This window comes from Artemia sp. Qi Xiang Cuo, chromosome 18, assembly GCF_049724085.1.
Source record: "Artemia sp. Qi Xiang Cuo chromosome 18, ASM4972408v1, whole genome shotgun sequence".
Lineage (NCBI taxonomy): Eukaryota > Metazoa > Arthropoda > Branchiopoda > Anostraca > Artemiidae > Artemia > Artemia sp. Qi Xiang Cuo.
The window spans coordinates 14,835,321-14,863,121 of NC_142811.1; the positions used below are offsets into that span (position 1 = coordinate 14,835,321).

The 27,801-nt window shown below is 32.9% G+C and overlaps 1 protein-coding gene across 1 annotated transcript in view; it reads right to left on the reverse strand.

The window, feature by feature from the left end:
• The window catches only part of LOC148941235 (replication factor C subunit 4), a 59,131-nt gene that overhangs the window by 24,200 nt on the left and 7,130 nt on the right, over window positions 1–27,801 (reverse strand). The window contains exons 2-5 of the mRNA XM_089104687.1: window positions 23,703–23,879; window positions 7,480–7,578; window positions 5,219–5,415; window positions 509–702 (exon numbers count right to left, since the gene is read on the reverse strand). Of these exons, the coding sequence (XP_088960813.1) occupies window positions 509–702; window positions 5,219–5,415; window positions 7,480–7,578; window positions 23,703–23,879 (667 nt within the window). The remainder of the gene's footprint in view (window positions 1–508; window positions 703–5,218; window positions 5,416–7,479; window positions 7,579–23,702; window positions 23,880–27,801) is intronic.

Sequence of the window (27,801 nt, forward strand, 5' to 3'; positions counted from 1 at the left end):
CATAAGGATATGTCGCACTTTGGGATAATTGACCCTCTTGTACCTCTTGACAACATCGCTAAGGATCTGAGAACCAGTACTGTAAGAAAGATGTGCGCCAGTAACCCCCTCACTGATTTTTTTCCAGATTAGTGTTTCTATGGATATTTCTAAGTTATTTATGTTGTGTTTTCCTTATTATTTCCTTATGAATAATATTAGTTTGTTTTTTCTTTTTTTTTCTCCGCATTTATTTTATATATTGCGGGTCACAAATAAACTTACTTGCTTACTTACTTACTATAGGAGAGACCAGTAACATCGATTGGGGTTAGATTTTGAAAAGTATCTTTTTGGGGGGTATTTTCATTGAAGAATGTCCCTTTTGGATATTTTCATTGAAAACATTGAAAAAACGATAAATTTGCCCCCCCCCCCATAAACTCGGAATAATACATTTTCACTCCCCCCCCCCTGATTTTCGTGAATTGACGCAAACGAGAGACAAGTAAACCAAAAACAGACTTACTCCTGTAATTTCATCAATGTCTTCAACCGAGACTTTATCACCTGTCTTCAATGTAGAGACAGATTGAAGAAAAGTAATTGTTCGTCTCATATCACCTTCTGCGATGTCTACAAGTGATTCCAAAGCGGGCTCATCTACCGAAACATTTTCCGAATGGCAAATAGACTTAAGCCGTTCCAACACAATTCCACGTTCTGTAAAGAAAAATTGTAACTGAATAAACTGGCATTAGAAAACCATTGAAAAAACTGCAATATTTAGAAAAATATAGTCATTAATATAGTCATTTTAACATAGTCATCATAGTCATAAAAATTAAATATTTTTGAAAAATATAGTCATTAATATGGCCTAAACTTAGTCACTTTTTGTCTTTACTAAAGACCCTAATCCCCCCCCCAATCGTATTTTCCAGCTAAAATACTTAGCAAAAATTGATGTTGACATCCTAACTGAAAAAAACTGATCATAGAAAACAAATGAAAATAAAAAAAAAACAGACAAAAGCCTTACAAATGGCAAAATAATTAAAACATTAAAATATCGGCTAAAAATCCACCTTCTTCTTAACTCGACCCCAAAAATGCTTATTTTCAATTATAAGTAATTTGAAAAAAGTGAACTTATGACTTAAATTTCTACATAAACGAAATCTTGCTCTAGACCCCTCTAACGCCGGGGTCCTGAATTTTCGCATAGGTGCCAAATGCCATTTTATCTAGTTAACTGTCGACAAGGGATTCTGTATCAGGCTTATCTACAATAACGATATCAAAATGACAAACACACTTAAGCCGTTCCAACAAAATTCCATGTTCTATAAAGATAAATTGTAATTAAATAAAAAACTTTATTTAATTAAAACATTATTTAAAAGCATTAATTAAAACATTATTTAATTAAATAAGGGAATTAAACCCGAAATTTTGCCATTACAAATCGTTGCAAAAATTTCTATGTTCTCTCTTTAACTTTATTTAATCAATTCTAAAGTTCAGGTTTAATTTGAAAGACACAATCTCCAAATTCTTATATTTGAAGCTTTGATTGTGGTTTTTTTGGTGATACATAAGATACGCTTTTGGGGGAGAGGGGCTGTTTATATCCTAAAGAGGTTGCAACTACTCCTAAATATATTTGAGTCTCTAAGTTAATTAAAGTGGGTGTATTTTAAGCGCATTCTATCTAATGTTGCCGAATAGCTTTATACCTTTACGAAAAGAAGAAAAAAGTGCTAGTAAAGACTTTATTGCAATGGCATAACTATGCCATCGCAATAAAATAAAACTCTAGAACATTCTAGAGTTTTATTCTAAAATATTTTAGACAATATTCAAGAGAACATTCTAAAGCACAATTATTGAAAATTTTCTAGAATCATGTTTGGTATATCCTGGAATTGTATTAGAAAATATTCTAGAAAATATTGTAACTAGAGGTTATTCTAGACCATATTGCGATTACTGAATATTCTGGAAATGTTTGTGTTTTACAAAGACTAAAAAATCGGAACTGAATGACTGTTGGTACTGGCTGTTTGCGTGACCCAACATCGTTTCCACGGCAAATTTTCTCTAAGAAATACGATATACATATACACCATAAAAAGACAGTTTTAAACTTATTTTCTTATTTTTTTGTGCTTGGGTTCTTTTTCTTTTTTTTGGGAGGGGGGAGGGGGGTTTTGTGCTTTTTTTAGATTAAAAAAAAAGTCCTCTTTCAAGATGGATTGTAGCCTTAAGTAGTCTTGAATATTGAATGTTGCGCCATGAATGACTTAACACTATGAAGCCAGTGACCTAATATTTATTTCCACTAAAGGCGGCGGCACCTCAAAAAGGTCTCGAGGCTGTACCTTGCAGCACCTACCACACAAGGGTGTGGGACAGAGTTGTCAACGCCTATTACTCAGTGCCACAAAGTGTACTAAAAAAGTAAGTTATAATGTGAAAAGAACACATTGGACCACGATGCGCAATTTATATAACAGAAGACTTAATTTTATTCTATCGTAAATTTTACTTCTCGTTCGACATTTAGGGTGTTCCAGCAGGCAAGCATTAATTTGAGCCTTTAACATGCCAGATGACGAAGTCCATTTTTTTAGGCTTTCATTTTTTTAGCCAATCAAATTATTTGATTGGCTATCAACTTTATGCAGTTATTAAATAAATAAAAAATTTATTTCAACTGAAAGTAAGGAGCAACAATAAAACTTAAAATGAACAAAAATATTACGTATATGAAGGGGCTGCCCCTTCCTTAACACCTCGCTCTTTACGCTAAAGTTATTTAGTACTTTTAAGAAAGCTTGTTGTTCTAGTGAAACGACCGCTGTGTTTCAGGAGTCCCAAAGAATTAGGACAAAATTTGAGCTTTAGCGTAAAGAGCGAGGTGTTGAGGAGGGGGCAGCCGCATTCATATACGTAAAAATTTATGTTCGTCTTAAGTTTTAATGTTGTTCCTCGCTTTTAGTTGAAAAAACTTTAATTTCTTTTTATTTAATTTCTTATCATTTTTTAAATAATACCAGGAAATCTGGCCCAACCTCCACGGAGAAATCCCCACTTCTCACGGCGATAGCCTCTAGACAATTTAATCTTGGTGAAAAATTTGCACCGGATCATGATCCTGAATATCTCCACGCCTAAAATTGAGACGGAAAAGAGAAAGCAAGACATATAAAAAGCAATTTTGATTAGGAATTCTGACACATTCCCCCAGTATATAATTTCCCCTGATAAGTTCACCCCCTGTAAACTTCCCTCTCCATGGAAAATACTCCGTGGGGATACCCCTAGTAGAAAATTCGTCCACACCCCCACCCGAAAATGTATGCACACTTCCCCATAACAAATGCTATGTGTTAATAATGGGCAAATTTTATAACTTAAGGACCTTGCCCCTGGGGCTGTGGGGGGTGGGGGTCATGTTATATCCAAAGGCATAGTTATTGGGCCTTTCAACTATGATAAACAAAACAGCTAAGACAAAATTTTGATCGGACGATTTTAGGAAAAAAGGGCGGGGGAGGGGGCCTAGTTGCCCTCCAATCTTTTTGGTCTCTGGAAAAGGGTGCTAGAACTTTTGATTTCCGTTCGAATGAGTCCTCTCATGATGTTCTAGAAACAATGGGTCGATACGATCACCACTGGAAAAAATAATAATAAAATAAAATAAAAATAAACACGCATCCGTGATCTTTCTTCTAGTAAAAAAAAATACAAAATTTCGCATTTTTGCAGATACGAGCTTGAAAACTCTGAAGAAGGGTTCTCTGATATGCTGAATCTGATGGTGTGATTTTTATCTTTTATCATATATTCTATGACTTTTAGGGGGTGTTTCTCTCCTTTTTTCGAAAATCAGGCAAATTTTCTCAGACTGGTAGCCTTTGATGGGTAAAATTAAACTTAATGAATTTATACATTGGAAATTAGCATAATAATCCGATTTTTTTTATGTATATATGGGTATCGAAATTCCGTTTTTTAGTTTCGGTTACTATTGAGCCAGGTCCCTCCTTACTTACAATTCGTTACCATGAACTGTTTGATAGCAATTTCGAGAACGCCACCGGGAGGTCTTGTCAATAGGCGTAACTTCTTTTTTTGGGGGGGGGGGGTGCAATTTTCCAAGGAAAAATTTTGCCGACAATAAGTTTGTGTTAATATATAATAGTATTTTCACCCCCCCCCCCCCCTTGTGGACCGAAATGAATATAAAAAAATGAAAAAAAAACTGTGCCATTGGATACAAATTAATTAGTTTAGAAAACAATTTGGTACTTGCAATTGATACTTACTATTTTTATGATGCCACTCTTGCTGCCACTATGCCACTATGATTGCCACTCTTTGTTGCTGCAACGGAGCAGCCAATTTTGAAACTCAGATTCATTATTCACGCTGAGACACACTCATAGCCTCTTCGTGACCCTTTGATTAGTAAAGAGGAAGTGAAAACAGATTTTGGCTAGTTCAATGATTCGAATCAAAAAGTGACAATTACAGTAGCTAAATAAGGTAAGGTCAGACTCATAAACCTATCATTATATATAGGCTTATAGTCAGACTACTTTTTTTCTAATGAAATAAAACACAATAAAAGTTCTAGTTTAGGGGCTTCTTCTTATCTTGGAAAGTAGAGAGTCGGATGAATGAAGCTTTCAGGAATGAATCCAGGTCACAAAATATACCCTGGGAAGCTTTTATCAAGCTACTATCTCTACCCATTTTGTATTTGTGGGGCTTGAAACATTACATACATGACCTCTCTAAATTTTGACAAAAGATATTTTACCTTAAATTTGGGCTTTCAATCTCTTTGTCATTGGCTCAAGTTTTTTAAAGTGCAATTCTTATTATTTCAGTTGATTTTTAAGCCATTTAAAAAAAAAATAACAAATTTAAGATATTGATGTGCAAACCTTTAAGGTCTTATAAATCAGGATTGAGCAAAAGGTAAGAGGCTCTAAAGACTTTTCTTGTGCCTCATTTGAGCATTAGTTCAATTTTTCAATGTCTCGCCTTTATCAAAAATCAGCACCCTTTGGAGGGGGAAGGAATTCAGATAGGTACTTAAAAACACCTTCCCAGGGAATCATTGAGCCTCAGGATCCATTCCTGGGAGTTTCATTAACCTAACTCAACTAATTTTCAAGATCAATAAAAGCCCCCAGTCTTGAATTTTACCCCAAAAAACTCTTACCTAAGGGCTTAAATCTGAACTTCGAGCATCTAGAGGTTAACGGGTCTATAATTCGGCTAACATAATTACAAATCAGGCAGAACCGAGTGGATTTAGTTTCCTTTTCCATCGTTCGTCTAAGAGCTGCTTGAGCGGCTCCAGTCATTGAGTCTGCTTCATCCAAAATTATGATCTTGAATGCAGGGCATGGTTTTCCACTATTAAAATAAAAATTATAACGAGGAAGCAATATAGCATTTAAATTTGATCTTAATTAGTTTCAAAATCTTGAGCTTTATATTCCTTTTGAAACATACTATTTTGCAATAAGTCTACAGCTGGAACTTGCATGAAAAAGATACTAATGTGAATGGATTCATTTGTTTCGGACCGGTTCGCCAAACCAGAACAAAAATTTAACTTAGGACGTTTTCTTAGAGAATTATCTAGACTTTCTTAAAAAATGATTTTTTTTTCTTTTTTGAGCGTTTTTTAGTTGAATTACAGCGTATCTTTCAATTTAAAAAAACACCACCACCCATCCCCGAGATTTTGTCCGAATCGTAAAAACGCAACAAAAATGAATATAAGCACATTTTTTTGAAAGGAAAACGAAAAAACTGAAAAAGAAAACTCAACACCAGCTGTCTACAGATACTGCTACCGTCTAAAAACATTATCCAGGTAGCAGCACTACCGCTACTGCACCAAGAATTGGACCCAGAAAAAGAATTACACGGCTTTCTTTGAGTTTCTACAATTATAAGTAGCTTCATTCGTTTGATTCATTTAACAGCTGTAAATAGCTGTCATTCGTTTGACAGCTGTAAACAGCTGTTTATCTGTAAACACCATCGCTAACATCAACTGTAAGTGATGATGAAGATGACGAAGAAAGACATCTCAAAATGGTTCAGATTCCAAATCCCAATGAAGATTGAAGACAAGCATTTGTAAAGGAAGTTTGATCTCAATGATAGGCACCACAGCGATGTGACGAAATACACCCCTATCTTTTATATAAAAAAGCCTAAATACACCCAGATGAGGAGCAGATGAGGACCCATTTCACAGATGAGGAGCACTGTTTTTATGACTATTATACAGTATTTATATACGCACGGCTCCTACACTGTCCCCACTGTACTCATAAGTAGCAAAAACTTAAAAAGAAGGCTCGAGCAGTTAGAAACTTAAGTAGCAAAAAATCTAAGAATAAAATTTGAATAGTAAAAAATTTAGGAGGGAAGATCGCCTTCTTCTTTTTCATCTTGTAATGTGATCCTTCATATCAGTTATTTATTGATTTTTTTTTTTATGTTTGAAAGGGTGACTTTTTTTCATAAGAAGGAAGACCGAGAGGATTTTCCCACGACTTAAGACTTAAATAAGACTTAAGGTTTTAAGAATTAGAAATTCTAATTATTGTCATTGACTTGTTTTTTCTTCTTCTTTTTGGGAAAGATTTCTGAAATTTACACTGGAAAGATCCTTGGATGGCTTCTCTAAATAGAAACTATTAGGGGTACTGAAGCCAACACGCCAAAGGGGCTCCTAAGTAGCTTAAAGTACGATAAGAAAGGATAGCTATTTTCTGAAAAATCGATAGCTCAAAATTAGCAAATTTACAACATATTTGTTAAATAATATGATTTTCATACATCTGTTTTATTCTCAATAGCCTATATTAACAAAAATAAATGAAAACAAAAAAGAATATAAGTCAAAGCCCTCCCCCTCTCCCAATAAGATTTAGGCTTTAGAACATCATATAAAATTTCTGATGCTCAAAATAAAGAATTTTCTCCAGATTCCGTGCTAACTTGTTTGAAATAAAAAACTCAATTGCCTATTACCCATCAAGGGAAAGCAGAAAAAGAGAAAGGGGATGGAGATGGTTGGGAAAAGAAAGAGAAGGTGGAGACGTAAATTTGGAGAGAAGGAAAGGCAAATAGAGAAAAAAAGATAAAAGAGAGAGAGAGAGAGAGCTTACTCTGGACGAATTCCTGAGGCTGTCCTCTGGGCAAACTTTCGACTTTATCACGGATCATCCTTATCATCCTTAAAGACCTAATTTCCAAAACTTTCAACTACGTTTAATAAAATGGCTATCTAAAAATTTTGATTGGATGTGTTTGGGGAAAAGGTGGGCGTGAGAGGGGGGTTAGTATACATTTATTAAAAGAGAGAGAGAGAGAGAGAGAGAGAGAGAGAGAGAGAGAGAGAGAGAGAGAGAGAGAGAGAGAGAGAGAGAGAGAGAGAGAGAGAGAGAGAGGGCTTACTCTGGACGAATTCCTGAGGCTGTCCTCTGGGCAAACTTTTTTACTTTATCACGGATTACTTGTATACCTCTTTCGTCGGATGCATTCAACTCCAATACTCTATATGAAAAAGATGAAATATTAGTATCAGGTTTGCTACTCATTTTCCTTTCCACTTCTAACTACCACAACTACAAAATCAGTATTAAGCCACTTGAGGCAGACAAATTAGCAAACACCAATTCATCAACCCATATTTACTTATACTGTAAATATGTTTACAAACATGTTTACATGATACTAGTTTAATGTCATACCCTCATCCAAACACAAGGCTCGTGCAGAAAGAAAGGATTAAAAGTGGAGACTTTTGTAACCAAAAATGGGACCCATTAGGGAATTTTTGGAACTAAATTTAGGGACCAAAAAAGAACCAAATCAAAAACTTAGGTAAATAATTATAATTACTCACTGAATTATTAATAATTATTAATATGTAAAATCGTATCAGCTGTTCTGAGCCTAGAAGGTCTATTTTTAATATATAAGTATTAAATAATATCATTTTAATACTTTATATAGCTTCAAGAGCACAATACAAAAATTTCAAATTATATAATTTAGAATAAAAAACTAGACTGTGCGCCTGATTTCCACTCTGGTGATTTTTCACGCACATAAATTGAGTGGAATTCAACCTAAATCTATGAAACCATTTGATAAATGATTTGAAATGCATAAACCTAATAATAAATATATAAAACTAAATAATTAATATACAAAATCAATTTTATATATGATATACAAAATTAATTATAAGTCTAAACAATGATAAAGCAATTCAAGGTCAAAATTATATACCAGTTTGGACAGCAAAATTTGTCTTGAATTTGTGAAAAAGAGGTGATAATTTTTCAATTTACCACTTGAATTGTACAGACATCTGTCTCATCCATCCCTGTGCTTCTATTAGTCCTTGATCTTCCATCTGCCTGTCCGTTATATTCCCTACCTGTCCTTGATGCCGTCCCAAGGTATAAGGACTTACACTCTCTGCCTTTACTAGCCCCAGGTGTCACCAAAGCTAAAGCTATCAGAAAGTTAGCATACTGACAGCCATGTTGCCACCATGATCTTTTATAGTGAAAGTCTGCTTGAACCGAATTATTTCTTATATTTTATTATTTTTATTAATAATTTTATTTATTTATTATGTTTTTATTTTTGGTTTAGTACTTCATTATTTATACTATTATTATTTTAAACGGGAAAGCCCCACCATGCTCCAATAGGAAAATCATGCTGCCACCATGGTGATAGCCATGGCGTTTGATTTCCTTTAAAGAATTATAATATTATATCCCAAAGCTGGCATTATAAAAGTAAGTATAATATGAACCAAAACATTTATCTGTAAGTCAGGAGACTTATTGAACCCTCCTCATCCTCCTGGAAAAAAAAGCTGCAAAAAACATAGTTTCTTTCCTGAACTATGAAAGAAAGTTCATAGTTCGTGTTTTCCTAAACATTTTTCTAACGTTTTCCTAAGTTTTTCTAACGTTTTCCTAAACGTTAGACCTGAATGCAGCAATCTTGTACCACCAAGGTGTTCTCAGAAAAACCTTCCAAATTTTAGAAAAATCTCGTATGTCTCATAGTTTTGATTTCCGTAAAATAAACATTGATATCAGCCAGACTCTACTGATAGAAAAAGCCAGAGAAATCCTTCACAACCTCCTTTTCAATTTACTTTAATTCAAAATTTAATGGTGTTTTCACATTTCATTTGTGTGGTTAACAGCAATTGCAAAAACCCTGCTTTTTGCAAGATGATGTTGCATAATGGAAATGTTTATATTGCAAAGTCAAAACATACAGAGATGGAGCTTAAGGCGAAAGGATTAGAAAGATCAGAGATCCCACAGAGAGTAGTCTAGACGAAGTCCCTAAGAAAATTATTATAAGGACTATGATTTCCTAACGTTGTAACTCCCTCCAATAAAACGTTCCGACCCTTCACCTCAGCCTCTATTACTTGGCTGTGTGTACACCAATGGACATGGTTCTCCAATAAATTTTTAAGCAATATCTTAAAATCCTTAAAAGAAGCCCTTTTTAACAAATCAAGACAATTCAGGTTTAGATCTTACTCCTCCCCTTGATTTTCCACAAGACCTGAGGAGTCCCTCACACGATTTCAAAGAGGAGGTGACACCTACTCGGTCTCTCTGGCCCTATAAGTTCATATTCCATAATCTGTCTTGTTTCAGCTAAAATTCAACTTGCTTTGTCCATTGCCCTTTAAAGAAATATAAGACATCCATAAAGCTATCTTGTTTCAGCTAAAATTGAACTTGCTTTGTCTATTGCCCTTTAAAGAAATATTTACTAACCTTTCTTTATAAAGATCTCAAAAAAGTTCTCTTGCTGCAGCTAAAATTATACTTGTTTTGTCCATTGCCCTTTAAAGAAATATTTAATTGCCTTTTTTTATAAAGATCTCCAGAAATTTAACTTACTTCAGCTAGAATTGAACTTGCTTTGCCCATTGCCCTTTAAAGACATATTTAGTTACCTTTATTTATAAAGATCTCCAAAAAGCTCTCTTGCCAGAGCTAAAATTAAACTTACTTTGTCCATTCCCCTCTAAAGAAACATTTACTAGCCCTTCTTTATAAAGATCTTCAAAAAGCTCTCTTGGCTCAGCTAAAATTAAATTTTTTTGCCCATTGCCGTTTAAAGAAATATTTGCTAGCCTTTCTTTATGAAGATTTCCAAAAAGCTCTCTCGCTGCAGCTAAAATTATACTTGTTTTGCCCTTTAAAGATATATTTATTAGCCTTTTTTTTTAAAGATCTCCAAAAAGCTCTCTTGCTCCAGCTAAAATTATATTATTTTTTTTGCCCATTGCCGTTTAAAGAAATATTTACTAGCTTTTCTTAACAACGATCTCCAAAATCTACCCTGTTTCAGCTAAAATTGAACTTGCTTTGTCCATTGCCCTTTAAAGAAATATTTACTAAACTTTCTTTATAAAGACCTCCATAAAGCTCTCTTGCTCCAGCTAAAATCATATTTTTTGTTTGCCCATTGCCGCTTAAAGAAATATTCTCTAGCCTTTCTTTATAAAGATCTCCAAAAAGCTCTCTTGCTCCAGCTAAAATTATATTTTTTTTTGCCCATTGCCGTTTAAAGAAATATTTACAAGCTTTTCTTAACAACGATCTCCAAAATCTAACCTGTTTCAGCTAAAATTGAACTTGCTTTGTCCATTGCCCTTTAAAGAAATATTTACTAAACTTTCTTTATAAAGACCTCCAAAAACCTCTCTTGCTCCAGCTAAAATCATATTTTTTGTTTGCCCACTGCTGCTTAAAGAAATATTTGCAAGCCTTTCTTTATAAAGATCTCCAAAAAGCTCTCTTGCTCCAGCTAAAATTATATTTTTTTTTTGCCCATTGCCGTTTAAAGAAATATTTACTAGCTTTTCTTAACAACGATCTCCAAAATCTATCCTGTTTCAGCTAAAATTGAACTTGCTTTGTCCATTGCCCTTTAAAGAAATATTTACAAACCTTTCTTTATAAAGACCTCCAAAAAGCTCTCTTGCTGCAGCTAAAATCATATTTTTGTTTGCCCATTGCCGCTTAAAGAAATATTTGCTAGCCTTTCTTTATAAAGATCTCCAAAAAGCTCTCTTGCTCCAGCTAAAATTATATTTTTTTTTTTACCCATTGCCGTTTAAAGAAATATTTACTAGCTTTTCTTAAAAACGATCTCCAAAATCTACCCTGTTTCAGCTAAAATTGAACTTGCTTTGTCCATTGCCCTTTAAAGAAATATTTACTAAACTTTCTTTATAAAGACCTCCAAAAAGCTCTCTTGCTCCAGCTAAAATCATATTTTTTGTTTGCCCACTTCTGCTTAAAGAAATATTTGCAAGCCTTTCTTTATAAAGATCTCCAAAAAGCTCTCTTGCTCCAGCTAAAATTATATTTTTTTTTTGCCCATTGCCGTTTAAAGAAATATTTACTAGCTTTTCTTAACAACGATCTCCAAAATCTACCCTGTTTCAGCTAAAATTGAACTTGCTTTGTCCATTGCCCTTTAAAGAAATATTTACTAAACTTTCTTTATAAAGACCTCCAAAAAGCTCTCTTGCTCCAGCTAAAATCATATTTTTTGTTTGCCCATTGCCGCTTAAAGAAATATTTGCTAGCCTTTCTTTATAAAGATCTCCAAAAAGCTCTCTTGCTCCAGCTAAAATTATATTTTTTTTGCCCATTGCCGTTTAAAGAAATATTTACTAGCTTTTCTTAACAACGATCTCCAAAATCTACCCTGTTTCAGCTAAAATTGAACTTGCTTTGTCCATTGCCCTTTAAAGAAATATTTACTAAACTTTCTTTATAAAGACCTCCAAAACGCTCTCTTGCTCCAGCTAAAATCATATTTTTTGTTTGCCCACTGCTGCTTAAAGAAATATTTGCAAGCCTTTCTTTATAAAGATCTCCAAAAAGCTCTCTTGCTCCAGCTAAAATTATATTTTTTTTTGCCCATTGCCGTTTAAAGAAATATTTACTAGCTTTTCTTAACAACGATCTCCAAAATCTACCCTGTTTCAGCTAAAATTGAACTTGCTTTGTCCATTGCCCTTTAAAGAAATATTTTCTAAACTTTCTTTATAAAGACCTCCAAAAAGCTCTCTTGCTCCAGCTAAAATCATATTTTTTGTTTGCCCACTGCTGCTTAAAGAAATATTTGCAAGCCTTTCTTTATAAAGATCTCCAAAAAGCTCTCTTGCTCCAGCTAAAATTATATTATTTTTTTTGCCCATTGCCGTTTAAAGAAATATTTACTAGCTTTTCTTAACAACGATCTCCAAAATCTACCCTGTTTCAGCTAAAATTGAACTTGCTTTGTCCATTGCCCTTTAAAGAAATATTTACTAAACTTTCTTTATAAAGACCTCCAAAAAGCTCTCTTGCTCCAGCTAAAATCATATTTTTTGTTTGCCCACTGCCGCTTAAAGAAATATTTGCTAGCCTTTCTGTATAAAGATCTCCAAAAAGCTCTCTTGCTCCAGCTAAAATCATATTTTTTGTTTGCCCATTGCAACTTAAAGAAATATTTGCTAGCCTTTCTTTATAAAGACCTCCAAAAAGCTCTCTTGCTCCAGCTAAAATCATATTTTTTGTTTGCCCATTGCCGCTTACAAAAATATTTGCTAGCCTTTCTTTATAAAGATCTCCAAAAAGCTCTCTTGCTCCAGCTAAAATTATTTTTTTTTTGCCCATTGCCGTTTAAAGAAATATTTACTAGCTTTTCTTAACAACGATCTCCAAAATCTACCCTGTTTCAGCTAAAATTGAACTTGCTTTGTCCATTGCCCTTTAAAGAAATATTTACTAAACTTTCTTTATAAAGACCTCCAAAAAGCTCTCTTGCTCCAGCTAAAATCATATTTTTTGTTTGCCCACTGCTGCTTAAAGAAATATTTGCTAGCCTTTCTTTATAAAGATCTCCAAAAAGCTCTCTTGCTCCAGCTAAAATCATATTTTTTGTTTGCCCATTGCCACTTAAAGAAATATTTGCTAACCTTTCTTTATAAAGACCTCCAAAAAGCTCTCTTGCTCCAGCTAAAATCATATTTTTTGTTTGCCCATTGCCGCTTACAGAAATATTTGCTAGCCTTTCTTTATAAAGATCTCCAAAAAGCTCTCTTGCTCCAGCTAAAATTATTTTTTTTTTGCCCATTGCCGTTTAAAGAAATATTTACTAGCTTTTCTTAACAACGATCTCCAAAATCTACCCTGTTTCAGCTAAAATTGAACTTGCTTTGTCCATTGCCCTTTAAAGAAATATTTACTAAACTTTCTTTATAAAGACCTCCAAAAAGCTCTCTTGCTCCAGCTAAAATCATATTTTTTGTTTGCCCATTGCCGCTTAAAGAAATATTTGCTATCCTTTCTTTATAAAGATCTACAAAAAGCTCTCTTGCTCCAGCTAAAATAATATTTTTTGTTTGCCCATTGCCACTTAAAGAAATATTTGCTAGCCTTTCTTTATAAAGACCTCCAAAAAGCTCTCTTGCTCCAGCTAAAATCATATTTTTTGTTTGCCCATTGCCGCTTACAGAAATATTTGCTAGCCTTTCTTTATAAAGAACTCCAAAAAGCTCTCTTGCTCCAGCTAAATTTTTTTTTTTTTGCCCATTGCCGTTTAAAGAAATATTTACTAGCTTTTCTTAACAACGATCTCCAAAATCTACCCTGTTTCAGCTAAAATTGAACTTGCTTTGTCCATTGCCCTTTAAAGAAATATTTACTAAACTTTCTTCATAAAGACCTCCAAAAAGCTCTCTTGCTCCAGCTAAAATCATATTTTTTGTTTGCCCACTGCTGCTTAAAGAAATATTTGCAAGCCTTTCTTTATAAAGATCTCCAAAAAGCTCTCTTGCTCCAGCTAAAATTATATTTTTTTTTTGCCCATTGCCGTTTAAAGAAATATTTACTAGCTTTTCTGAACGATCTCCAAAATCTATCCTGTTTCAGCTAAAATTTAACTTGCTTTGTCCATTGCCCTTTAAAGAAATATTTACTAAGCTTTCTTTATAAAGAGCTCCAAAAAGCTCTCTTGCTCCAGCTAAAATCATATTTTTTGTTTGCCCATTGTCGCTTAAAGAAATATTTGCTAGCCTTTCTTTATAAAGATCTCCAAAAAGCTCTCTTGCTCCAGCTAAAATTATATTTTTTTTTTGCCCATTGCCGTTTAAAGAAATATTTACTAGCTTTTCTTAACAACGATCTCCAAACTCTACCCTGTTTCAGCTAAAATTGAACTTGCTTTGTCCATTGCCCTTTAAAGAAATATTTACTAAACTTTCTTTATAAAGACCTCCAAAAAGCTCTCTTGCTCCAGCTAAAATCATATTTTTTGTTTGCCCACTGCTGCTTAAAGAAATATTTGCAAGCCTTTCTTTATAAAGATCTCCAAAAAGCTCTCTTGCTCCAGCTAAAATTATATTTTTTTTTTGCCCATTGCAGTTTAAAGAAATATTTTCTAGCTTTTCTTAACAAAGATCTCCAAAATCTATCCTGTTTCAGCTAAAATTGAACTTGCTTTGTCCATTGCCCTTTAAAGAAATATTTACTAAACTTTCTTTATAAAGAGCTCCAAAAAGCTCTCTTGCTCCAGCTAAAATCATATTTTTTGTTTGCCCATTGCCGCTTAAAGAAATATTTGCTAGCCTTTCTTTATAAAGATCTCCAAAAAGCTCTCTTGCTCCAGCTAAAATTATATTTTTTTTTTGCCCATTGCCGTTTAAAGAAATATTTACTAGCTTTTCTTAAAAACGATCTCCAAAATCTACCCTGTTTCAGCTAAAATTGAACTTGCTTTGTCCATTGCCCTTTAAAGAAATATTTACTAAACTTTCTTTATAAAGACCTCCAAAACGCTCTCTTGCTCCAGCTAAAATCATATTTTTTGTTTGCCCACTGCTGCTTAAAGAAATATTTGCTAGCCTTTCTTTATAAAGATCTAAAAAAAGCTCTCTTGCTCCATCTAAAATTATTTTTTTTTTGCCCATTGACTTTTAAATAAATATTTAATAGCTTTTATTAACAACGATCTCCAAAATATACACTGTTTCAGCTAAAATTGAACTTGCTTTGTCCATTGCCCTTTAAAGAAATATTTACTAAACTTTCTTTATAAAGACCTCCAAAAAGCTCTCTTGCTCCAGCTAAAATCATATTTTTTGTTTGCCCACTGCTGCTTAAAGAAATATTTGCAAGCCTTTCTTTATAAAGATCTCCAAAAAGCTCTCTTGCTCCAGCTAAAATTATATTTTTTTTTGCCCATTGCCGTTTAAAGAAATATTTACTAGCTTTTCTTAACAACTATCTCCAAAATCTACCCTGTTTCAGCTAAAATTGAACTTGCTTTGTCCATTGCCCTTTAAAGAAATATTTACTACACTGTCTTTATAAAGACCTCCAAAAAGCTCTCTTGCTCCAGCTAAAATCATATTTTTTGTTTGCCCATTGCCGCTTAAAGAAATATTTGCTAGCCTTTCTTTATAAAGATCTACAAAAAGCTCTCTTGCTCCAGCTAAAATAATATTTTTTGTTTGCACATTGCCAATTAAATAAATATTTGCTAGACTTTCTTTATAAAGAACTCCAAAAAGCTCTCTTGCTCAAGCTAAAATCATATTTTTTGTTTGCCCATTGCCGCTTAAAAAAATATTTGCTAGCCTTTATTTATAAAGATCTCCAAATAGCTCTCTTGCTCCATCTAAAATTATTTTTTTTTTGCCCATTGCCGTTTAAAGAAATATTTAGTGGCTTTTCTTAACAACGATCTCCAAAATCTACCCTGTTTCAGCTAAAATTGAACTTGCTTTGTCCATTGCCCTTTAAAGAAATATTTACTAAACTTTATTTATAAAGACCTCCAAAAAGCTCTCTTGCTCCAGCTAAAATCATATTTTTTGTTTGCCCACTGCTGCTTAAAGAAATATTTGCTAGCCTTTCTTTATAAAGATCTCCAAAAAGCTCTCTTGCTCCAGCTAAAATAATTTTTTTTGTTTGCCCATTGCCACTTAAAGAAATATTTGCTAGCCTTTCTTTATAAAGACCTCCAAAAAGCTCTCTTGCTCCAGCTAAAATCATATTTTTTGTTTGCCCATTGCCGCTTACAGAAATATTTGCTAGCCTTTCTTTATAAAGATCTCCAAAAAGCTCTCTTGCTCCAGCTAAAATTATTTTTTTTTTGCCCATTGCCGTTTAAAGAAATATTTACTAGCTTTTCTTAACAACGATCTCCAAAATCTACCCTGTTTCAGCTAAAATTGAACTTGCTTTGTCCATTGCCCTTTAAAGAAATATTTACTAAACTGTCTTTATAAAGACCTCCAAAAAGCTCTCTTGCTCCAGCTAAAATCATATTTTTTGTTTGCCCATTGCCGCTTACAGAAATATTTGCTAGCCTTTCTTTATAAAGATCTACAAAAAGCTCTCTTGCTCAAGCTAAAATCATATTTTTTGTTTGCCCATTGCCACTTAAAGAAATATTTGCTATCCTTTCTTTATAAAGACCTCCAAAAAGCTCTCTTGCTCCAGCTAAAATCATATTTTTTGTTTGCCCATTGCCGCTTACAGAAATATTTGCTAGCCTTTCTTTATAAAGATCTCCAAAAAGCTCTCTTGCTCCAGCTAAATTTTTTTTTTTTGCCCATTGCCGTTTAAAGAAATATTTACTAGCTTTTCTTAACAACGATCTCCAAAATCTACCCTGTTTCAGCTAAAATTGAACTTGCTTTGTCCATTGCCCTTTAAAGAAATATTTACTAAACTTTCTTCATAAAGACCTCCAAAAAGCTCTCTTGCTCCAGCTAAAATCATATTTTTTGTTTGCCCACTGCTGCTTAAAGAAATATTTGCAAGCCTTTCTTTATAAAGATCTCCAAAAAGCTCTCTTGCTCCAGCTAAAATAATATTTTTTTTTTGCCCATTGACGATTAAAGAAATATTTACTAGCTTTTCTTAACGATCTCCAAAATCTATCCTGTTTCAGCTAAAATTAAACTTGCTTTGTCCATTGCCCTTTAAAGAAATATTTACTAAGCTTTCTTTATAAAGAGCTCCAAAAAGCTCTCTTGCTCCAGCTAAAATCATATTTTTTGTTTGCCCATTGCCGCTTAAAGAAATATTTGCTAGCCTTTCTTTATAAAGATCTCCAAAAAGCTCTCTTGCTCCAGCTAAAATTATATTTTTTTTTTGCCCATTGCCGTTTAAAGAAATATTTACTAGCTTTTCTTAACAACGATCTCCAAAATCTACCCTGTTTCAGCTAAAATTTAACTTGCTTTGTCCATTGCCCTTTAAAGAAATATTTACTAAACTTTCTTTATAAAGACCTCTAAAATTATATTTTTTTTTTGCCCATTGCCGTTTAAATAAATATTTACTAGCTTTTCTTAACAACGATCTCCAAAATCTACCCTGTTTCAGCTAAAATTGAACTTGCTTTGTCCATTTCCCTTTAAAGAAATATTTACTAAACTTTCTTTATAAAGACCTCCAAAAAGCTCTCTTGCTCCAGCTAAAATCATATTTTTTGTTTGCCCACTGCTGCTTAAAGAAATATTTGCTAGCCTTTCTTTATAAAGATCTCCAAAAAGCTCTCTAGCTCCAGCTAAAATCATATTTTTTGTTTGCCCATTGCCACTTAAAGAAATATTTGCTAGCCTTTCTTTATAAAGATCTCCAAAAAGCTCTCTTGCTTCAGCTAAAATTATTTTTTTTTTGCCCATTGCCGTTTAAAGAAATATTTACTGGCTTTTCTTAACAACGATCTCCAAAATCTACCCTGTTTCAGCTAAAATTGAACTTGCTTTGTCCATTGCCCTTTAAAGAAATATTTACTAAACTTTCTTTATAAAGACCTCCAAAAAGCTCTCTTGCTCCAGCTAAAATCATATTTTTTGTTTGCCCACTGCCGCTTAAAGAAATATTTGCTAGCCTTTCTTTATAAAGATCTTCAAAAAGCTCTCTTGCTCCAGCTAAAATCATATTTTTTGTTTGCCCATTGCCACTTAAAGAAATATTTGCTAGCCTTTCTTTATAAAGACCTCCAAAAAGCTCTCTTGCTCAAGCTAAAATCATATTTTTTGTTTGCCCATTGCCGCTTACAGAAATATTTGCTAGCCTTTCTTTATAAAGATCTCCAAAAACCTCTCTTGCTCTAGCTAAAATTATTTTTTTTTGCCCATTGCCGTTTAAAGAAATATTTACTAGCTTTTCTTAACAACGATCTCCAAAATCTACCCTGTTTCAGCTAAAATTGAACTTGCTTTGTCCATTGCCCTTTAAAGAAATATTTACTAAACTTTCTTTATAAAGACCTCCAAAAAGCTCTCTTGCTCCAGCTAAAATCATATTTTTTGTTTGCCCATTGCCGCTTAAAGAAATATTTGCAAGACTTTCTTTATAAAGATCTCCAAAAATCTCTCTTGCTCCAGCTAAAATTATATTTTTTTTTTGCCCATTGCCGTTTAAAGAAATATTTACTAGCTTTTCTTAACAACGATCTCCAAAATCTATCCTGTTTCAGCTAAAATTGAACTTGCTTTGTCCATTGCCCTTTAAAGAAATATTTACAAACCTTTCTTTATAAAGACCTCTAAAATTATATTTTTTTTGCCCATTGCCGTTTAAAGAAATATTTACTAGCTTTTCTTAACAACGATCTCCAAAATCTACCCTGTTTCAGCTAAAATTGAACTTGCTTTGTCCATTGCCCTTTAAAGAAATATTTACTAAACTTTCTTTATAAAGACCTCCAAAAAGCTCTCTTGCTCCAGCTAAAATCATATTTTTTGTTTGCCCATTGCCCCTTAAAGAAATATTTGCTAGCCTTTCTTTATAAAGACCTCCAAAAAGCTCTCTTGCTCCAGCTAAAATCATATTTTTTGTTTGCCCATTGCCGCTTACAGAAATATTTGCTAGCCTTTCTTTATAAAGATCTCCAAAAAGCTCTCTTGCTCCAGCTAAAATTATTTTTTTTTGCCCATTGCCGTTTAAAGAAATATTTACTAGCTTTTCTTAACAACGATCTCCAAAATCTACCCTGTTTCAGCTAAAATTGAACTTGCTTTGTCCATTGCCCTTTAAAGAAATATTTACTAAACTTTCTTTATAAAGACCTCCAAAAAGCTCTCTTTCTCCAGCTAAAATCATATTTTTTGTTTGCCCACTGCTGCTTAAAGAAATATTTGCAAGCCTTTCTTTATAAAGATCTCCAAAAAGCTCTCTTGCTCCAGCTAAAATTATATATTTTTTTTGCCCATTGCCACTTAAAGAAATATTTGCTAGCCTTTCTTTATAAAGACCTCCAAAAAGCTCTCTTGCTCCAGCTAAAATCATATTTTTTGTTTGCCCACTGCTGCTTAAAGAAATATTTGCAAGCCTTTCTTTATAAAGATCTCCAAAAAGCTCTCTTGCTCCAGCTAAAATTATATTTTTTTTTGCCCATTGCCGTTTAAAGAAATATTTACTAGCTTTTCTTAACGATCTCCAAAATCTATCCTGTTTCAGCTAAAATTAAACTTGCTTTGTCCATTGCCCTTTAAAGAAATATTTACTAAACTTTCTTTATAAAGAGCTCCAAAAAGCTCTCTTGCTCCAGCTAAAATCATATTTTTTGTTTGCCCATTGTCGCTTAAAGAAATATTTGCTAGCCTTTCTTTATAAAGATCTCCAAAAAGCTCTCTTGCTCCAGCTAAAATTAAATTTTTTTTTTGCCCAGTGCCGTTTAAAGAAATATTTACTAGCTTTTCTTAACAACGATCTCCAAAATCTACCCTGTTTCAGCTAAAATTGAACTTGCTTTGTCCATTGCCCTTTAAAGAAATATTTACTAAACTTTCTTTATAAAGACCTCCAAAAAGCTCTCTTGCTCCAGCTAAAATCATATTTTTTGTTTGCCCACTGCTGCTTAAAGAAATATTTGCTAGCCTTTCTGTATAAAGATCTCCAAAAAGCTCTCTTGATCCAGCTAAAATTATATTTTTTTTTTTGCCCATTGCCGTTTAAAGAAATATTTACTAGCTTTTCTTAACAACGATCTCCAAAATCTACCCTGTTTCAGCTAAAATTGAACTTGCTTTGTCCATTGCCCTTTAAAGAAATATTTACTAAACTTTCTTTATAAATACCTCTAAAATTATATTTTTTTTTTGCCCATTGCCGTTTAAAGAAATATTTACTAGCTTTTCTTAACAACGATCTCCAAAATCTACCCTGTTTCAGCTAAAATTGAACTTGCTTTGTCCATTGCCCTTTAAAGAAATATTTACTAAACTTTCTTTATAAAGACCTCCAAAAAGCTCTCTTGCTCCAGCTAAAATCATATTTTTTGTTTGCCCATTGCCACTTAAAGAAATATTTGCTAGCCTTTCTTTATAAAGACCTCCAAAAAGCTCTCTTGCTCCAGCTAAAATCATATTTTTTGTTTGCCCATTGCCGCTTAAAGAAATATTTGCTAGCCTTTCTTTATAAAGATCTCCAAAAAGCTCTCTTGCTCCAGCTAAAATTTTTTTTTTTTTGCCCATTGCCGTTTAAAGAAATATTTACTAGCTTTTCTTAACAACGATATCCAAAATCTAACCTGTTTCAGCTTAAATTGAACTTGCTTTGTCCATTGCCCTTTAAAGAAATATTTACTAAACTTTCTTTATAAAGACCTCCAAAAAGCTCTCTTGCTCCAGCTAAAATCATATTTTTTGTTTGCCCACTGCTGCTTAAAGAAATATTTGCAAGCCTTTCTTTATAAAGATCTCCAAAAAGCTCTCTTGCTCCAGCTAAAATTATATATTTTTTTTGCCCATTGCCACTTAAAGAAATATTTGCTAACCTTTCTTTATAAAGACCTCCTAAACGCTCTCTTGGTCCAGCTAAAATCATATTTTTTGTTTGCCCAATGCTGCTTAAAGAAATATTTGCAAGCCTTTCTTTATAAAGATCTCCAAAAAGCTCTCTTGCTCCAGCTAAAATTATATTTTTTTTTTGCCCATTGCCGTTTAAAAAAATATTTACTATCTTTTATGAACGATCTCCAAAATCTATCCTGTTTCAGCTAAAATTAAACTTGCTTTGTCCATTGCCCTTTAAAGAAATATTTACTAAACTTTCTTTATAAAGAGCTCCAAAAAGCTCTCTTGCTCCAGCTAAAATCATATTTTTTGTTTGCCCATTGTTGCTTAAAGAAATATTTGCTAGCCTTTCTTTATAAAGATCTCCAAAAAGCTCTCTTGCTCCAGCTAAAATTATATTTTTTTTTTGCCCATTGCCGTTTAAAGAAATATTTACTAGCTTTTATTAACAACGATCTCCAAAATCTACCCTGTTTCAGCTAAAATTGAACTTGCTTTGTCCATTGCCCTTTAAAGAAATATTTACTAAACTTTCTTTATAAAGACCTCCAAAAAGCTCTCTTGCTCCAGCTAAAATCATATTTTTTGTTTGCCCACTGCTGCTTAAAGAAATATTTGCAAGCCTTTCTTTATAAAGATCTCCAAAAAGCTCTCTTGCTCCAGCTAAAATTATATTTTTTTTTTTGCCCATTGCCGTTTAAAGAAATATTTACTAGCTTTTCTTAACAACGATCTCCAAAATCTACCCTGTTTCAGCTAAAATTGAACTTGCTTTGTCCATTGCCCTTTAAAGAAATATTTACGAAACTTTCTTTATAAAGACCTCTAAAATTATATTTTTTTTTGACCATTGCCGTTTAAAGAAATATTTAGTAGCTTTTCTTAACAACGATCTCCAAAATATACACTGTTTCAGCTAAAATTGAAATTGCTTTGTCCATTGCCCTTTAAAGAAATATTTACTAAACTTTCTTTATAAAGACCTCCAAAAAGCTCTCTTGCTCCAGCTAAAATCATATTTTTTGTTTGCCCACTGCAGCTTAAAGAAATATTTGCTAGCCTTTCTTTATAAAGATCTCCAAAAAGCTCTCTTGCTCCAGCTAAAATCATATTTTTTGTTTGCCCATTGCCACTTAAAGAAATATTTGCTAACCTTTCTTTATAAAGACCTCCAAAAAGCTCTCTTGCTCCAGCTAAAATCATATTTTTTGTTTGCCCATTGCCGCTTACAGAAATATTTGCTAGCCTTTCTTTATAAAGATCTCCAAATAGCTCTCTTGCTCCAGCTAAAACTATTTTTTTTTTGCCCATTGCCGTTTAAAGAAATATTTACTAGCTTTTCTTAACAACGATCTCCAAAATCTACCCTGTTTCAGCTAAAATTGAACTTGCTTTGTCCATTGCCCTTTAAAGAAATATTTACTAAACTTTCTTTATAAAGACCTCCAAAAAGCTCTCTTGCTCCAGCTAAAATCATATTTTTTGTTTGCCCATTGCCACTTACAGAAATATTTGCTAGCCTTTCTTTATAAAGACCTCCAAAAAGCTCTCTTGCTCCAGCTAAAATCATATTTTTTGTTTGCCCATTGCCGCTTAAAGAAATATTTGCAAGCCTTTCTTTATAAAGATCTCCAAATAGCTCTCTTGCTCCAGCTAAAATTATTTTTTTTTTGACCATTGGCTTTTTAATAAATATTTAATATCTTTTATTAACAACGATCTCCAAAATATACCCTGTTTCAGCTAAAATTGAAATTGCTTTGTCCATTGCCCTTTAAAGACATATTTACTAAACTTTCTTTATAAAGACCTCCAAAAAGCTCTCTTGCTCCAGCTAAAATCATATTTTTTGTTTGCCCACTGCTGCTTAAAGAAATATTTGCAAGCCTTTCTTTATAAAGATCTCCAAAAAGCTCTCTTGCTCCAGCTAAAATTATTTTTTTTTGCCCATTGCCGTTTAAAGAAATATTTACTAGCTTTTCTTAACAACGATCTCCAAAATCTACCCTGTTTCAGCTAAAATTGAACTTGCTTTGTCCATTGCCCTTTAAAGAAATATTTACTAAACTTTCTTTATAAAGACCTCCAAAAAGCTCTCTTGCTCCAGCTAAAATCATATTTTTTGTTTGCCCATTGCTGCTTAAAGAAATATTTGCTAGCCTTTCTTTATAAAGATCTTCAAAAAGCTCTCTTGCTCCAGCTAAAATCATATTTTTTGTTTGCCCATTGCCACTTAAAGAAATATTTGCTAGCCTTTCTTTATAAAGACCTCCAAAAAGCTCTCTTGCTCAAGCTAAAATCATATTTTTTGTTTGCCCATTGCCGCTTACAAAAATATTTGCTAGCCTTTCTTTATAAAGATCTCCAAAAAGCTCTCTTGCTCCAGCTAAAATTATTTTTTTTTTGCCCATTGCCGTTTAAAGAAATATTTACTAGCTTTTCTTAACAACGATCTCCAAAATCTACCCTGTTTCAGCTAAAATTGAACTTGCTTTGTCCATTGCCCTTTAAAGAAATATTTACTAAACTTTCTTTATAAAGACCTCCAAAAACCTCTCTTGGTCCAGCTAAAATCATATTTTTTGTTTGCCCCCTGCTGCTTAAAGAAATATTTGCTATCCTTTATTTATAAAGATCTCCACAAAGATCTCGGGCTCCATCTAAAATTATATTTTTTTTTTGCACCATGCCGTTTAAAGAAATAATTAATATCTTTTATTTAAAAATATCTCAAAAAACAACCCTTTATCAGCTAAAATTGAACTTGCTTTGTCCATTGCCCTTTAAAGAAATATTTACAAACCTTTCTTTATAAAGGTCTCCAAAAAGCTCTCTTGCTGCAGCTAAAATTGTACTTGTTTTGCCTGTTCCAGGTGGTCCATAAAACAAAAAGTTGGGTAAATCAGCTCCTTCAAGACACTTTTTCAAAACTGCAACAACCTCTTCTTGAGATGCAACATCAACAATCTTTTTGGGGCGGCTTTTAATGAAATTAAACATGATTAAAAATTATTTATCAATGTTATAAAGAGATACTAGGATCTCTGCTGCATCTTTCAAAGGGCAATGGAGTCGGTTATAAGTTATAACTGACTCTGACTCCAACCATTTTAAATATATTGACTCCATTCAACTAAAAATTACTAGAACTCTGACTCTAATTCCACAGTCCTCTTTTGAAGCTTCATTTAACTAGATTTTATAAGTTATAACCAACTCTGACACCAGACTTTTTCAATATACCAACTCTGACTACGTTCAACAAAGAATTACTGAAACTCTACCTCTGACTCCACAATTCCAACTCCACAGCCCTGATATTTTGCGTTGCCGTTAACTGAAATTACTTTGTTATATTCATTCATTACCTTCAACAGCACTACAGTTCAGCTTAACTTAATAGCTATTCAAAGAATGAAAATAAAATAAATCCATGAAATAAAACATAAATGAACAGAAACCAGTAAAGATACTTAAAATTTATTCAGTGTTTGTGTTTTTAATGCCAATATAATACGTAACCTTGTCTGTTTAACTAGGTAATACAATAAAAATGTAATAAGTAAAAATTGTGAACATATTTCAATTTTGAAAATGACAGTGAGTCATATATTTTAATTTACTTGCTTAGTACATCCCCTTCTTAGTACATCCTAATTTCTTCTCTTTTTTGTATTCTCTTTCTTAGCTTAATAATGAATATGCATCAATATCATTTAGAAAAGAAGCTTTTCCTACATTAAACTATAAAGAACTGAAAGGGGAAAAAAACAGGCTGTAATAAATGGCCAAATGTACCCAGCTCATAGCAGTATTATCATTATACTTTTATTTCCTCACAAACAGAAGAATTAAGGAGCAAATTAATACAAATAAAAAGAAAATTCTAATCATATTAGCTTAAAACGGCAAACTCAGAATAACGAATGTAATACATCACACCAAACATAAATCATTAAAATAATAAAAATGATTAATGTGAAATTCAGTTTTTTTCAGAAAGAAAAAAAAACTTCACCCACTTAGATATTTTTTAACAATTTCTGTTAACAGACCTCACTTATTCTTTACAACCTCAAGTGGGTTTTTAGTTTTATAAATACTTCTCTAGGATATATTACAAATGCTCCGAGGAAAACCAAATAAAGATTTAAGGTATTTAAAACATGCCACTTTAATTTGAGAAGAAAAAGAAGTCGGAAAACTTGTTAAAATACTGCCGGAAAGCTATCCAAAGAGAGAACCATTCACTGATTAAGTCTAGCTAACATAACTCTTTTCATCTATCGATGTAGATCAATGAGAGAACCAAAAGTTTCTACATGAGTTAACATTAAATGAGGTAAAAACCCTTTTAGTAAAAGAATCCAGAACACCAAGGTACATCACCAAATTCAAAACATGCAAAATCCAACCCTAACCAAAACCAAGAGGAGAGCCCAGGGGATCATTTATTACGAAATATAGACATTTCGCAACATTAATTCCCAGGTCTTTTTCTTTAGCTCATTGCCTAAAATCTGCATATGCCTAAAAACATTAACAACCTTTTAGACCAACTAAGTAAAATAAAGTCACCAGCATATGCTAAATAACTGAGTTTTATTTAACTTAAATAACTGAGTATAAATAACTGATTATAAAGAATCGAAATAACATTTCAAACATAAATTAAAAATTGTATGCGATAATGTTCCTCCTTGTCTTACCCCTTTTGTGACTGATATTTCATGAAAAGAAATTGAATTCTCCAAAGCAACACAGATTTTTATATCAGAATATCATGAACAAAAAACATAATCTGGTTGTGTGGTAAACTGCAACTTAACAAAACAAGCAATGCAGATGAACATAAAAGATTATGCATCAAGGATTATATCAAAGAACAACATAACTGGCCTCCCTTATACGGAACTTATAATCTTAGAGGTAATATTTTCATGAGCATACCCAACTCCTTAGAGCCAAAATTCAGAAAAATTACAGGTTTTACAATAAGATGAAACAATTTCAGAACCAAGTTTACCATACCTTTTTTAAAAGAGGTTGGCAATTACACTGCTAAAAGAACAATTAAAAAAGAAAGAATTTTAGCAAAAAAGGAGCAGGGTCAAGCTTTAAAAGTAATCCATTGTGGTATGGAGCATTTATTTTTAAGATTTCTCACTGCTTAAAACAAATCAAAAACTAGAAACAAAAAGCTGAGGACCCTAACGCAAAAGAAGCACCGAGCCCTTTCATCAAGCTCCAACCTCCTTATCAATCTCCAAAGTCTGTAAAGGATTGTTGTTAGAAAAAATAATTAAACTCAAAAATTGACCCTTCCCCTCACATATTTTCTGTTGGGGCTCTATAAAAGGTATCACTTGAATCTGCCTTTTTTGCATTTTTTACAGTTCTCCACAGTGATTGTTGATCATGTCAACATCTTCTGAAGCAATTGAGAGAGTACATGCAATAGAAGAAATGAATTATGACTGAAAAATAGGGATCAAAGGAAGTTCAGAAACACATGAAAAAGAAAAAGAAGCAAATCGAAATTCTGACCACAAATTCAGTTGTCAATCCCTACTCCATCACTTAGTAAGTTCAGACAAAGAGAAGATAAAGTCGTCAATAACCTGGTCTTTACTTTCAATGCTTTTGAAATTGAATCTGACATTAGACACAAGAAACTTGCAGAGGTGTTCAAATACTAGAAAATCCAAGCTTGCATACTTGTAGTGTTAGTAAGAATAAACATGTAAGAAGGGGAGATACCTAGTGATTTTAGAAAAAATTTAATTAAAACCCCTTTATAAGAAAGATGATAAGAGCGAGTGCAGTAATTATAGAGGTGTATCTTGGTTTCTGTATTACATAAATTATTTAGCATAACGATAGTTATTAGACTAAAAGACACGGTAGATAAAGTTTTAAGGAAAGAACAGGCAGATATTAGGAAGGGGAGAGGGTGGGTTAACCATATTTTCACTCTCGGATCACTAACTGAGAAGTGTGCGAATCATCAGACCTCTTTAGTCGTCAGTTTTATAAATTATTAATAGGCATTTGATTCAGCAGATAGAAGAGCTTTAGCGACGCTTCTATCCTTTTATAGTATAGCAGCTAAGCATATTAAAGTGATTAGTGCTATGTACAAAACAATATTGCTCCAGCTAAGGTAGAAGGTGAATTTAATAGCTGGTATGAAGTTGAACCAGGAGTTGAGCAGAGGTGTGTCATATACCTGCTTAAATGCAGTGGTGTTAATAAAAGTATTACATTATACCCAACCTCTCTACAATGTTATTTAATCATCTCAACTATACAAGTAGGACGCCAATACAAATAGTCAGGCCAAACCAGAGGGCATGCTACCCAAGTTTAAATCTCCTCAGGACCACACCCATACCCCCTCCAAGGGCAAAGTTTAACAACCCATTATACCCCCCACTATACCTACTTAACTACACATCTACGCAATATCTCAGGAATAGCAAAGGGTATTATATTCAAACTTTCCGGGCATATTGTTGGGGATGTTGAACTAAATTAAATGACACTGTGTGAATCCAAGCTTTCAACAGAGAAAACAATATTCTAGGAAGGGCTAAGGATATTAAGTTGAAACTTTCAGGGAGTATTGAGTGTAAAATTGCATAAAAAGGCACTACAAGTATCCAGATGGTCAAAAGGAAGTACTAGGAATATTTTACGAATATCTACGGATATTAACTTGAACCTTTCAGACTATGTTGAGAGGTAATGTTAGGCTACACCAAATGACACTTTCTGCATCTTCTCAAAAGAGCATATCTGCAATATTTCATAAATTTCAAAAAATATCAATTTGAAACTCCAAAGAAATGTTTAGTAAATGTTAAGCTAAATCAAAAGGCACCATATGCATCCAGGTTGTC